Consider the following 12386-nt stretch of genomic DNA (forward strand, 5'->3'; position numbering starts at 1 on the left):
ATATCTTGAGTGCTGGAGTCTCTTGTGAGTGAGGGATTGTCTCAGGAGTGAAGGAGCACTGTCTCACAAGCGATACAGTGTCACGCAGGTGATGGAGCACCTCCCAAGTGGTGGAGCGTTGTCTCCCAAGTGGTGGAGCGTTATCTGATGAGTGGTGGAGCACATCACGAGTACTGGAGCATCCTCTCTCAAGCGATGAAGCATTTCAGAACTGATGGAGTCTCTCCTGAGCGACGGAGCCTCTCAGGAGTTCCCCTCCCCGCAGCCCACTCGTATCCCCCGACCGTCCTACCCCCATCCCGCCGCCCACTCCGGCGGTTGTCTCCCGGGCTGGCCCCGCTCTGCTCGCCCCCCTTACCCGTGGCGGCGCTGGCCGCTCCCCCTTCTCTGCGGCGGGCGGAGCCGCCTGACGCCATCTCGGCGCGCCGGGGGGGCTGGGCTGGGCGCATCCCGCTGCCCGCGGCGGCGGGGCCATGGCGGCGGAGGGGGCGACGGTGCGGGTGGCGGTGCGGGTACGGCCGCTGCTGCCCCGGGAGGCGCTGAGGGGCCACCGGCCCTGCCTGCGGAGCGACGCCGCCACCGGCGAGGTGGCGCTGGGCCGCCGCCGCTTCCGCTTCGCCGCCGTGCTGCCCGAGGCGGCGGGGCAGGCGGCCGTCTACCGGGCCTGCGTCCAGCCGCTGCTGCGAGCCTTCTTTCGCGGCTTCAACGCCACCGTCTTCGCCTACGGGCAGACCGGCTCCGGCAAGACCTACACCATCGGCGAGGCCAGCGTCGGTGAGTCGCGGCAGGACCGCAACACCGGGCCCACGGTATCCCGGCAGCGCTGCTTTCTCGCTGGCGTCGCCGCTACCCTCCCGCTCTCCTCACTAGCCGTCCCAGGGTCGCACCGCCACCTCCCTCCATCCCAAGAGAAGCCACCAATGCCACCGTCCCACCCACCCTCATGGCTTGCCAACCTCACCCATGCAGCCATCCCCACCTGTCTCATCAGCTTCATTTTCTTCACCCAAACCCACCAGCATCACCATCTCCATCACTCCCAACCAACATCACCGTCCCAAACAGCCCCTTCAGCCTGCCCTCCCTCTTGACCCTGGCAGCCCCCTCAGACTAACCCCACCAACCCAACCACCCTCCTCATCCTGCTCACCTCTCCACCCATGCTGCCACAACCATTTCCCCCGTGGACAATGATTTCTTGGGAGATCACAGCGTGAAGGTTTTCTGCCCTAACCCTGCAGGACAAGCAAGAGGGCTGTGTCTATTCTGGAGGTGGTGGTGGTCTTCCTAGAGCTTGAATCTTAATAGCTTGTCTTGCAATAAACCATAGGGAGAGGGAGGTTTGCAAGGGTTAATCCTGTTTGTTTACGTGAAGGAAGTGAGAAAGAGGAAACTTTCCCTCCTGTTTAACACCTCTCAGAGGATGCACTGTGAGTGTTTCAGCAAGCTTTAGTTAATTTCGTAGTTTGTAAAAGCTAAATCGTTTCCATACCGTCCACCTACCTCTGTTTTCAGTTTCCCAGTTCAGGCTGTCAGTGAACTAAATCTGAGGATTGCCCTTTTGCATGACTGTTGGAGGCAAAAGCAAAACATTTGAAATGCAGACAGCGGAGTGCTGTGGCCAGATACAAACAGGCTGCAAGCACAAAAAATCCTCAGAGGTGGGAAAGGTGGTAGAGTCATGCAGACTTCAAAGGACAGCAGGCTGTAGCTGCAGGCATGGTGTTTGCTGTCTGCTGAAATGCTAACATGCCTTCTCCTTGAGGGAAGACTGGAAACCAGCAGCGTTGCTGGAATCCAGCACAGCAGTAGGATAGGATTTGCCCAGAGGTCCTGCGGCTTAGAAACGCTCAGGGGGATGTTTAATCCAGGCTGCAAGGGCTAAATATTGGGAGGGTTGTGAGGCTGCACCTTTCCAGGTGATACATGCTGGGCAGGCTGGTGGCTGCAGCTCTGTCCCTGGCCAGCACAGGCTTCCTGGGCACTTGCTGCTCCCGCTGACCACGTATTCCTGTGCCAGCTTCCATCAATGAAGATGAGCAGGGCATCATCCCACGAGCCATGGCCGAGACCTTCAGGCTTATTGATGAGAACGATCTGATCGACTACACAGTCCGAGTATCCTACCTGGAGGTCTACAAGGAGGAGTTCCGGGACTTGCTGCAGGTGGATACAGCCAGCAAAGACATCCAGATCCGAGAAGATGACAAGGGGAACATTGGTATGTGTGCTACTCAGGGGCTCCCTTTTTGCCCCATGCTGAAGGCCGTGGGTTATCTATCCCTGAATGTAGGGCCAGGTCTTCTCTTTCCATCCCTCTCCTGCAGCAGGTTGCTGTGTTAATCCTGTTCGCTGTGGAAAGTAGGTCTGAGTAGGGCAGGGTGATGGTGCAGAGGAGCTGTGTCCTCGGGCAGCTCCTCCCTCCCAGTCACAGCTCTGTTTGCCTTTGCAGTGCTCTGTGGGGTGAAGGAGTCAGAAGTGGAAGGGCTGGACGAGGTGCTGAGCCTGCTGGAGATGGGGAACACAGCCAAGCACACGGGAGCCACCCACATCAACAGGCAGTCGAGCCGCTCGCACACCATCTTCACAGTGACCATGGAACAGCGGCGTGGGGCCGGCCGCCTGTCCCTGAGCCACCACCCCCCTGCTGTCCCTGCCTCGGGACAGGTCCTGGTTTCCAAGTTTCACTTTGTGGACCTGGCAGGCTCAGAGCGAATTGTGAAGACAGGAAACACAGGGGAGAGGCTGAAGGAGAGTATCCAGATCAACAGTGGCCTTCTGGCCTTGGGCAACGTCATCAGTGCCTTGGGAGACCCTCGGAGGAAGAGCAGCCACATCCCATACAGAGACTCCAAAATCACCAGGTACAGTTGGGGCCAGGACCCTCTCTCACAAGCTCTTGTCCCAGCAGGAGGGACAAGCTTATCCCTGCTTTTCCCATGCCCAGCCTGCCAGGTTGAGTAGCAGAGACCTCAGCATGGCCAAGATCACCTTGCAGGTCCAGTTGTCTCTTCTGCTCTCACACCAATGCTGTCAGATTGATTCTTTAATGGGACAGTCAAGCTTTTGTGCCTTACGGCAGTTTAACAGGTTTGTCTGCTGTAGGGATTTTCACCTAGGGAAGCTTGAGGAGCAGTGAGGTCAGGATAGGTGTGATGGACTAGGTCATCACAGTGCTGCTGAAGACAAGCCTTGCTTAAATTGCTTTGCCAGAGCCATGGTGGGGTGTCAGCATGGATTATCCTGTCCCTCAATGCCTGGGAGCAAACAAACCCACTCCCAGCAGGCTTATTTAATGTCTGTAGCTAGCTTTTAGCTTGAGCAGATGACCTTTGCAGACACCAGTGGGGTCCCCATTCAGCATGTACATAGCAGTGATCACAGAGTCAGGGAGCTCCCAGCCCTGGGAATTACTCAGGTGGAAGTTTGCCAGGCTGAGCATTGCTATTGCTCTGCTTAGGGATTCTGCTCACTTCAACCCGACCAAAACTGGCCACAGAGCAAGAACATCATTCTCCTTGGGCTTAACCTCTGAAAAGAGTTGAAAAACACCTGGATCGTGCAGCATTTTGAAATTCAGCTATTTTAATGGCTCTGCTCGTCAATCCCTAGGATCCTGAAAGACTCTCTGGGGGGGAACGCCCAGACGGTGATGATCGCCTGTGTCAGCCCATCCTCCTCCGACTTTGATGAGAGCCTCAACACGCTCAACTACGCCAGCCGGGCTCAAAATATCCAGAACAAGGCTGTGGTGAACTGCCGCAAGGAGACGGAGCACGTGGAAGAGCTTCACCTGCAGATAAAGAACCTGCAGAAGGCGCTGGAGCAGCGGCACCGCTCCGAGACCCGCATCATCAACCGCTCGGCCAGCGCCAAACGGAGCGCGCCGGACGCCACAGCTCGGCTGCTGGCCGAGTGTGCGCATTACCGGACCTGCACCGACGCCGCCTACCGGCTGCTGATGGAGCTGCAGGAGGGCAGTAACCTGACGGTGGAGCAGATCCTGCGGGTTAAGGAGTGGTTGTGCGCCGTGGAGAGCGAGAGGAGCGAGCTGACCTCAGCCGGGCTCGACAGCGGCATCGAGAGCACCTCGGCAGAAGAGCAGAGCCCTGAGGCACAAGGCTCAAAGCCAGCAAAAGCCGAGGTAATGGTTGGGGTGGTTTAGCTCTGAGGTGGGGTTTATCTGATGGCTGCTGAATGCAGGAGCCTCAGGACTATGTGGTGGAAGGGTCAGGAGAGGGAGAGGAGAAATAACTTGGCAAAGAGGTTATAGGGAGACAGAATGATGTGGTCTTCAAAGCAGGCAGGGAGAGGTTGGATTTAGCTGTGGCCAGGAGATCTATTTCACAGGAAAAATCTGGGTGTACAGAGCTGCTGTGCCCTTGCAGAATCCAGCATGGGAAGGGAAGGAAGAAGCTTGGTGCTGATGCCACCTCTCTCGTGTTTTGGGGGGCAGGTGAACACTGAGAAGGGGTGCGAGTCCCTCAGAGATGAGCAGGTGGCCAGACTGCAGAGGCAAGTGGAGCGCCTGGAGGAAGAGAACCGGGATTTCCTGGCTGCCTTGGAGGATGCCATGGAGCAGTACAAGCTGCAGGTATTTCTGGGCTCTGCTCTCTCTGTGGGAACCTGCCCCACTCCTACTCTTCCTCCCCAGGAGGGCAGAGCCCAGCTTTCGTGTTCCCCTGCAGCAGGTCTGGGATCCCAGTGTACATAACCACAGTTTTGTCGTTGCTTCCCAGAGCGATAAGCTGCAGGAGCAGCAGGACAAGATCTCGGAGCTGCACGTGCGCTTGGAGATGGCAATGCCAAACCTCTCCATGCCAGAACTGCTGGAGAACCTTCACCTGGTGACTGCTGGCCAGAGACCTCATACAGCCCCACTGGATGCTGCCCCATCCCTTGCCTTCAACAAGGTTCCCTCAGGGCTCCTTCCTGCCGAGCAGAATGGAAGAGCCCTTTGCAAGAAGGTGAGGGTACAAGTTTGTGCCATTGAGGAGCTGTATTTCTTTTCACTCAGATGCTCTCCACTGCAGGGACTCCTTTTTCTCCACCATTAAATGTGACCCTTGTCAGAGGTGTAGTCCAGAGGGCTGTGTTGATATCCAAAGAGGTTCATAACTCTGGCAAAAGCAGACCAGCTTCAAAGCTGAGGCTTTTACTTCAGTGTTACAGGCAGGTCCCAGCTGAATTCAGTGTCTGAGCAGCAGAAGGCAGGAGGGCAGGCAGCTGGGTCTAGCAACACTCCAGTTCTTCTGAAAACCCTCTCAGCCCCATTTTTTACTTTCTTTGTGCCTGGTGGTGATGCCCAGCTGAGAGCTGCTCTTTCCAACACCAGCTCTCATGCAGCATGTTTCCTCTTTTTCTGATCCTGTGCCCTGGCAGCTTGACAGCAACCACTCTTTCCAGGAAGACGACCTGACAAGCTGGCACCTGAACCACATGCAGCGTTCAACTGGCAATCCAGAGATCAAAGCCGTGGTGTTGAGGAGGGAACTCAGCCAGGACTTGGAGAAGCCAGCAGAGCTGTCCTCGGGAGAGGAGGAGGAGGAGTGGGACCAGAAGCAGTCCCTGTCCCAGCGCCGGTGAGTTGAGGCTGTCCCAGCACTGTGCAGTGCCCTGGCAGTTGTGTGACCTGGCTGTCCCTGCTCTGCAGCTCAGCTCTCATGTAGGGTGTAGAAGGAAATGCTGCCTTTGGGGTCAGTGATTCTGCTGCCTGCTGCCCGGGGAGCTCATTACCATCTTTCCTGACCACAGCTGCTGTTTCTGTCAGTACCTTCTGAAGCCTGTGGATCATGAGGGTCCTTACTGAGAAAAGCTCTGGCAGTGCCCAGGCCCAGCTGACTGATTTGCTGTTCCTTCTAGAAACGGGATGCAAAGCTGCAGCAAGAAAGTGAATCACAAGTTGAGTGAGGAGCCAAGTAGAGGCAGTACCCACTTGGTTCAGGAGGAGCAGCTGGAGCTGTCAAAAGGCAAGTAGCAGCTGTAGGTCATTGGACAGGTGGTGCTTCGTTGGGGGCTATTCATGTCCCACTTGCATGGGCCCAGAGGACAAAACTGGGGCAGATGACAGTCACCTGCTTTTGTTGAGGAGAAACTTGAACTACAGGGGTCTGCCAGGAGCTGCCTGTTTTGGTGGAAGCTGCGAGTGACTGGGCTGTGCTCTGCCAGTTCTTGGCTACAGATCTGAGCATGAACTGTCCTTCTGTCACTGGGCTGCTAAGGTGGGACCTTTCTTACCCAGGAACCTGTGTTGCAGAGGTCTGTAGGAGGCAGGAGCTGCTGCTGGGTCCGTGGGAGCGCCTGCCAGGGAAGGACTCTGAGTGGAGGCTGGTGCAAGCACAGCAGAAGATCCGAGAGCTGGCCATCAACATCCGCATGAAGGAGGAGCTGATCACAGAACTCATTAAGACAGGTGGGGATATGAACCCATTCCCCATGAAACCTCTTCCTCGTCATGATCTTGGTCTCTACACTCATCCTCACCTTCCCTCCCTGCATTGCTCAGTCTGTGCTCAGTCCTTCCTGTAGGCAGCAGAGCCTTGTTTCTCCATCCCTTCCATCTGACTGAGATCCTTCCAGTCAGCTTTTCCTTTCCCTGGAGTAGGTGAGGGGAAGGGAGCCTTTAGTTTTCTGTACCCAAAAAATACTTGGGAAGAGGAAAGGTCCATTCCTCGACAGGACTCTGGCTGTGAGGGAAGGGGCCCTGGAAGTGACGGCTGGGGGCGGGAACGTGTTGCAGGCAAGGACGCACAGGCTCTGAACAGGCAGTACTGCCAGAAGATCAGTGAGCTGGAGCAGGAGGCAGAGCAGGTGCGGGCAGAGCTGAGCGACAGCCAGAAGCAGCTCCAGGAGCTGGAGAGCAAAGAGCCGTGGGACCCTGGGGAGAAGCGGAAGCTGCAGGAGTGCCGCACGCGCGTGGCAGCTGCCCAGAGCAAGGCTCAGGTGAGCGGTGAAGGGCTCTGCCTGCCCAGGGAGGCCGGCAGAGGCAGAACTTGTGGGGTGGGGACGAGGGGGGAGCATCTCCGCGAAGGGCACAGGGAAGAGGCTGAGCCCGAGGGCATCTTCCACTCTCCGACAGGTTCTGTCCAGGAAGAAGCAGGCGACGGAGCGTCTGGTGTCACTGTCGGCCCAGAGCGAGCGGCGAGTGCAGGAGCTGGAGCGGAACATTGAGCTTATGCGGCGGCAGCAGGGCCAGCTGCAGCGCCGCCTGCGCCAGGAGAGCCAGCAGAAGCGGCGCCTGCAGACCGAGGTCAACAAGCGGCAGCACCGAGTCAAGGTAGAGTGGTGGTGGGTTGAGAAATTAACCCCCCCCTTGTGGTGGGTTGAAAACTCCCCCCCCAACATTAAAATTGCCAGACCATCTCAGTGAAAAAAGCGAATGAAGCTCAAAACTACAATCTAAAATACGAAATGCAATGAACATGCCTGTCCCTCTGCCCCTGGCTGCAGGGCAAACAGCTTCTCCTCCAGCCTGTCCCTCTGCCCCTGGCTGCAGGGCAAACAGCTTTTCCTCCAGCCTGCCCCTCTGCCCCTGACTGCAGGGCAAACAGCTTCTCCTCCAGCCTGTCCCTCTGCCCCTGACTGCAGAGCAAACAGCTTCTCCTCCAGCCTGTCTCTCTGCCCCTGACTGCAGAGCCAACAGCTTCTCCTCCAGCCCTTGGCTGCAGGGCAAACAGCTTCTGCTCCTTGCTGCTCACAGCTGCTCTGTCACCCACAGGAGCTGGAACTGAAGCACGAGCAGCACCAGAAAATCCTTCGCATCAAGACAGAGGAAATTGCAGCTTTCCAGAGGAAGCGGCGGAGTGGCAGCAACGGCTCCGTCATCAGCCTGGAGCAGCAGCAGGTATGGGCAGAGTGAGCCTGCCTCCTCTTCCTTGCTTCAGAGGAACTGCTTGGCAGACTGCAGGCTGACAAGGCAAAATCTGGAAGTAAGGAGGTCAGTTTGAAAGGGATTATCAGCTTGAGGAGGACAGCCCATCATGTCACTTGTAGTTAGTAGCAGAGGACTTAGATCTTGTCTTACCCTCAGGATCTCTTCTAAATCGCAGCACTGGTAAAGAAGCTGCGAAACTTGTCTGTTAGCGGAAGGGTGATGGGAGATGTGGCTTCCAAGGACTCCTTGGCAGCTGGAGTTTTAGCTTAGCTCTTCCTCTTGAGGAGGAGGAAGGATAAAATGAGTGAACCCCCCTCTGCAGGGGTTAAAAGAGATGGAATCAAGACTCTTGCTCTGATCTCAACCCCACTGAGCTTTAGTCTAGCAGCCCTGGGCATTGCTGCCCTCTGCACACACACACACACACACGCACGCACACAAACACGTGCCCTTTGCCTCTCCTTCCACTAGAAAATTGAGGAGCAGAAGAAGTGGCTGGACATGGAGATGGATAAAGTTCTGGAGCAGCGGCGGGCCCTGGATGAGCTGGAAGATGAGCTGAGGAAGCGGGAGGCGATTGTGGCCAAAAAGGAAGCTCTGCTTCAGGAGAAGAATGGCCTGGAGAGCAAACGACTGCGTTCCAGCCAGGTAGGACAAGCCCCTTGTTTGACTTCTAGCAGAGGTGGGAGACTGGAAGAGCTGGGTGCCAGCCTGGCTCTGGCAGAGGATTGCAGGGCAGGATAAGGTGGTGTTGGGGAGTGGGTAGGAGATCTGCCTTTACAGGAGAGCCTGCTCCTGCTGTGTCTCTGAGCTGGCTGTTTTAAAGGCTCTTGGCTTAAGTGCGTGTGTGGCTCACTGGACGTCAGGACGGAGTAGAAGGGGGCTGAAGGTCTGACTTGCCTGCAGAGCAGTTGCCCTTGAGCATCTTCTGCTGCAGGCCCTGTCAGATGACATAGTGCGTGTGTCCAGCCGCCTGGAGCACCTGGAGAAGGAGCTGACGGAGAAGAGCGGGCAGCTGCGTCACGGCAGCGCCCACGACCAGCAGCAGATCCGCCAGGAGATCAACAGCCTGCGCCAGGAGAAGGACCAGCTGCTCAAACAGAGGTTGGAGCTCGACAACAAGCTGCGTCAGGGCACCCTTCTGTCCCCAGAGGTATCTCTTCTTGGTCAGGGCTGCTCTGCTTGCAAGAGCGTGAGGTATTCAGAGGGAAGTCCAGACCTGAGCATAGGGTGGTTAGCAGATGCTCCCCCATGTCCCCCAGCCGCGTATCCCAACTTCTTGTCAGCACTGTAGAGATGCTCAGGTCAGGGCAGGGTGGGACAGCAAACTCTGCTCCCTAGTAACTGCAGCTCTGCCTGGCAGGAAGAGCGGATCTTGTTCCAGCTGGATGAGGCAATCGAGGCTCTGGATGCAGCCATCGAATACAAGAATGAGTCCATCACCTGCAGGCAACGAGTTCTGAGGGCCTCGGCCAGCCTGCTGTCCCAGTGTGAGATGAACCTCATGGCCAAGCTCAGCTACCTCTCCTCCTCTGAGACCAGAGCTCTGCTCTGCAAGTACTTTGACAAGGTGAAACACAGCTGCCTTCTGTGCTGCTCTAGGATCTGACAAAGCTCTTGTTTTCCTCAGCTTCAGGTTTTCTCCCTGTCTTCTACTGTACTTTAGTCCTGTAAAGTCAAGTCCACAAAGCCACAGCACCATGATCTCCACCTGCTTGAACAGCTGGGACAAGGGTTTAACTAGTCATAGACCCCTATGGTGGCTCTGTCACATCAGTGCAGACACACATTGCTCTTGCCTGCACAAGGGAACTCCCAGAACTACAAACTTCCTCCTAAGCATAGAGTGGTTTGGGTTGGAAGAGACCTGCAAAGGTCATCTAGACCACCCCCACTGCACTGAGCAGGAACATCCTCCACTAGATCAGGTTGCCCAGAGCCCTGTCTAGCCTGATCTTGAGTATCACTGGAGGTCTTTAAGAAAGGATCGGATGTGGCACTTGGTGGCATGGCTTAGCTGATGTCATGGTGTTAGGTCATAGGCTGGACTTCATGATTCAGAGGTCTTTTCCAGTCTCAGCAATTCTGTGATTCTGTGATCTCCAAGGATGGGGCCTCAACAATCTCCCTGGGCAGCCTTGTTGCAGCGTTCCACTACTCTCACAGTAAAGAACTTCCTCCTAACCTTTATGTGCTCTACACAAAAACTAACTCCACTGGGCTGGGCGTTGCAGGAAAGCTGCTAGGCTCCAAAGGAGCTGAGGTGTTCCTTGCTCTTGGGCCTTGGCCAGGTGGTGACACTGCGAGAGGACCAACACAGGCAGCACATTGCCTTCTCAGAGCTGGAGATGCAGCTGGAGGAGCAGCAGCAGCTGGTGTACTGGCTGGAGGCAGCTGTGGAACGGCAGCGCTTGGAGCTGGACCGGCAGCTCACCCTGCAGCAGAAGGAGCATGAGCAGAACATGCAGCTGCTGCTGCAGCAGAGTCGTGGTGAGCACCTCGCTCCTGCAAGGAGCAGCAGGGGCCCTGCACTGGGCTTTCACAGGGCTTGCAGCTTCAAGTGGCCTCCTTTCACTTGCAGAGCACATGGAGGAGGGGCTGGCCAGCAGCAAGCTGCAGTATGAGGCAAGGATACAGGTGCTGGAAAAGGAGCTGAGCCGTTACATGTGGGCAAACCAGGAGCTAAACCAGAGGCTGAGTAACATGAACCTCCATCCTGGACAGACCAAAGGTGAGAGGAATGCCAGGCTGGGCCTTTGCTGCTCCTACCAAGTTAAAAGGGAGTTTGAAGTCTTTTCCCTGACAGTGAGAGCTTTGAGTGGAGTCAGGAGCAGTGTGCATGCTAACCTTGAGCAAGTGCTCTACAGGCAGTGAGAAAAGCAGAGGTCCTGCTGCTCGTCTCACTGTACCCCTATCTTTCCCAGCAGGGATGGAGAGAAGCATTCATGGGGCTGTGGACAGAGCTGCCCCTGTGCTTGGGCCCTGTGAGGAATGTGGCCCTGGGGAGCAGCCTGTGCCTCTGCCCATCACTGAAGAAAGCCACCGGGCCAGGGACGAGAGCAGGGACCTGGTGCATGCCCCTCTGCCCTCCACCTGGCGCCGTTCCTCCCTGCCCAGCGACAGCCCCGGGGACCTGCGGCAGGCAGAGCCCCTGCCGAGAGCAGGGCAGCCCCCCGAGGGGCACCCCCCGCGGAGCCTCGGCCCTGTCGCCAAGCCCCGCCGGGAGCTGCGCAGAGCCAGCCTGAACGTCACTCCCCTGCCTCACCACCCTGCCATGATCGATGTGAGGAAAAACCCACTCTAGACACAAGCTCCACACTAACCTGGCACAGGGCAGGGAGCAGCAGGTACTGACTGGAGCTTAGCGAAAGCCTTCCTGCCTCCAGCCAGCCTGGCTGCAGCCCTGCTCTGTTTCAGAGGCCTGAGGAAGCAGCAGCCCTGACTTCATGGCAAGGGAAATGACAGCAGCCTGCACTGCCCCTGTCACTGCCAGTCCACACAGTGCTGGCTGGACACCTTTCCTTCTGCACCCCCAGCAGCTTAAACACTGGGAAGTGGGAGCTTTGTTTTGCTTCCCACTTTCTCCTGGCTTAGGGGAAGGCGTTCCTGCTCACTGCAGGGAGGTTGGAACTGCATCACCTTCAAGGTCTCCTCCACCCACACCTTTCTGTTATCATTCTGTGATTCTAAGGTACCTTCTACCCTGGCCTCTAACACTAAAAACTTGTTTACAGTTTGGAACCCTCTGCTTCAGGGCTTGCTCAGCCCTAGAAGCTTCAGAGGGAGATACTCTGCAGCCCTGCAGACCTTGTACATAGATTTTTGTAGCAACTTTGGGGTTTTTTACATTTCTACTGTAACTTTTCTAATAAAGCAGAGGACGTTTTATGAAGTAGTCACTTGTCTGAGGCTGCATTTGTCACTCTGGCTCTGTAGACAAGAGTTCTACTTAAACCTCACTGCATGGGAACTCAGCTGCTGTCACAGTGTTGCCTTGATGTTAAATACCTGCTTTGTAAGTTCTCAGCCAGAGCTGGGAGGCTTCCTACACCAAGTTGCTGCAGGAAAAGCATTTCCAGGCAGCAGCAGAGTTGTCAAGCACCAGAATAAAAGGAGTGCTGGCTAAGTGCCACGTTCTACTAGAGCCTGCAACTTTTTTAGTCTTGGGATAACGTCCAGGCTGGCTCTAAGGGAGATTAAATACAATCCTGTGACTTAGCCCTGGCACCATCCACCTCAGGAAGAGGGATGTTAAGTTCATTTCTGGGCTCTGCCAGAGAGAAAAGCCCAGGTACCTGCTTTAAGAAGGACATGGCAGGGGAAAAGAGGAGCTTGGCTACCTGACCCCAAAAAGCAAGCGGTTTCAGGACAACCTCACACTATCCTCACAGCTCCCTTCTTTCCCTGCCTCTGCATTCTTTTGGCACTTGTCAAGTGTTTTGAGACATTTACTCATCAATTCAGAGTTAATCTGCTTGCTATTTTCCCACTAAGCTGTGGCAAACTGGATGCA

The 12386-nt window shown here is 56.1% G+C and overlaps 1 protein-coding gene across 1 annotated transcript; it reads left to right on the top strand.

Moving 5' to 3' along the window:
* The first annotated feature begins 473 nt into the window (after positions 1-473).
* On the top strand, positions 474-11177 carry KIF7 (kinesin family member 7). Its single transcript, XM_054387827.1, has 18 exons — positions 474-774; positions 2021-2221; positions 2453-2864; positions 3613-4144; positions 4457-4594; positions 4740-4973; positions 5383-5582; positions 5863-5969; positions 6257-6412; positions 6740-6942; positions 7079-7276; positions 7718-7843; positions 8345-8521; positions 8811-9026; positions 9237-9443; positions 10165-10363; positions 10455-10604; positions 10798-11177. The coding sequence occupies exons 1-18, from the start codon at positions 474-476 to the stop codon at positions 11175-11177; spliced, it is 4137 nt and encodes a 1378-aa protein (XP_054243802.1).
* Positions 11178-12386: the final 1209 nt, after the last annotated feature.

This window comes from Indicator indicator, chromosome 16 (genome assembly GCF_027791375.1).
Source record: "Indicator indicator isolate 239-I01 chromosome 16, UM_Iind_1.1, whole genome shotgun sequence".
In the NCBI taxonomy this organism is placed as follows: domain Eukaryota; kingdom Metazoa; phylum Chordata; class Aves; order Piciformes; family Indicatoridae; genus Indicator; species Indicator indicator.

Bases quoted from the DNA above. Each gene is read 5' to 3' on its own strand.
- KIF7 (XM_054387827.1), top strand. From the start codon at position 474: ATGGCGGCGGAGGGGGCGACGGTGCGGGTGGCGGTGCGGGTACGGCCG. The intron at 7,277-7,717 runs GTAGAGTGGTGG...TGTCACCCACAG, and splicing joins AGCGGCAGCACCGAGTCAAG to GAGCTGGAACTGAAGCACGA. The intron at 10,605-10,797 runs GTGAGAGGAATG...TATCTTTCCCAG, and splicing joins CCATCCTGGACAGACCAAAG to CAGGGATGGAGAGAAGCATT.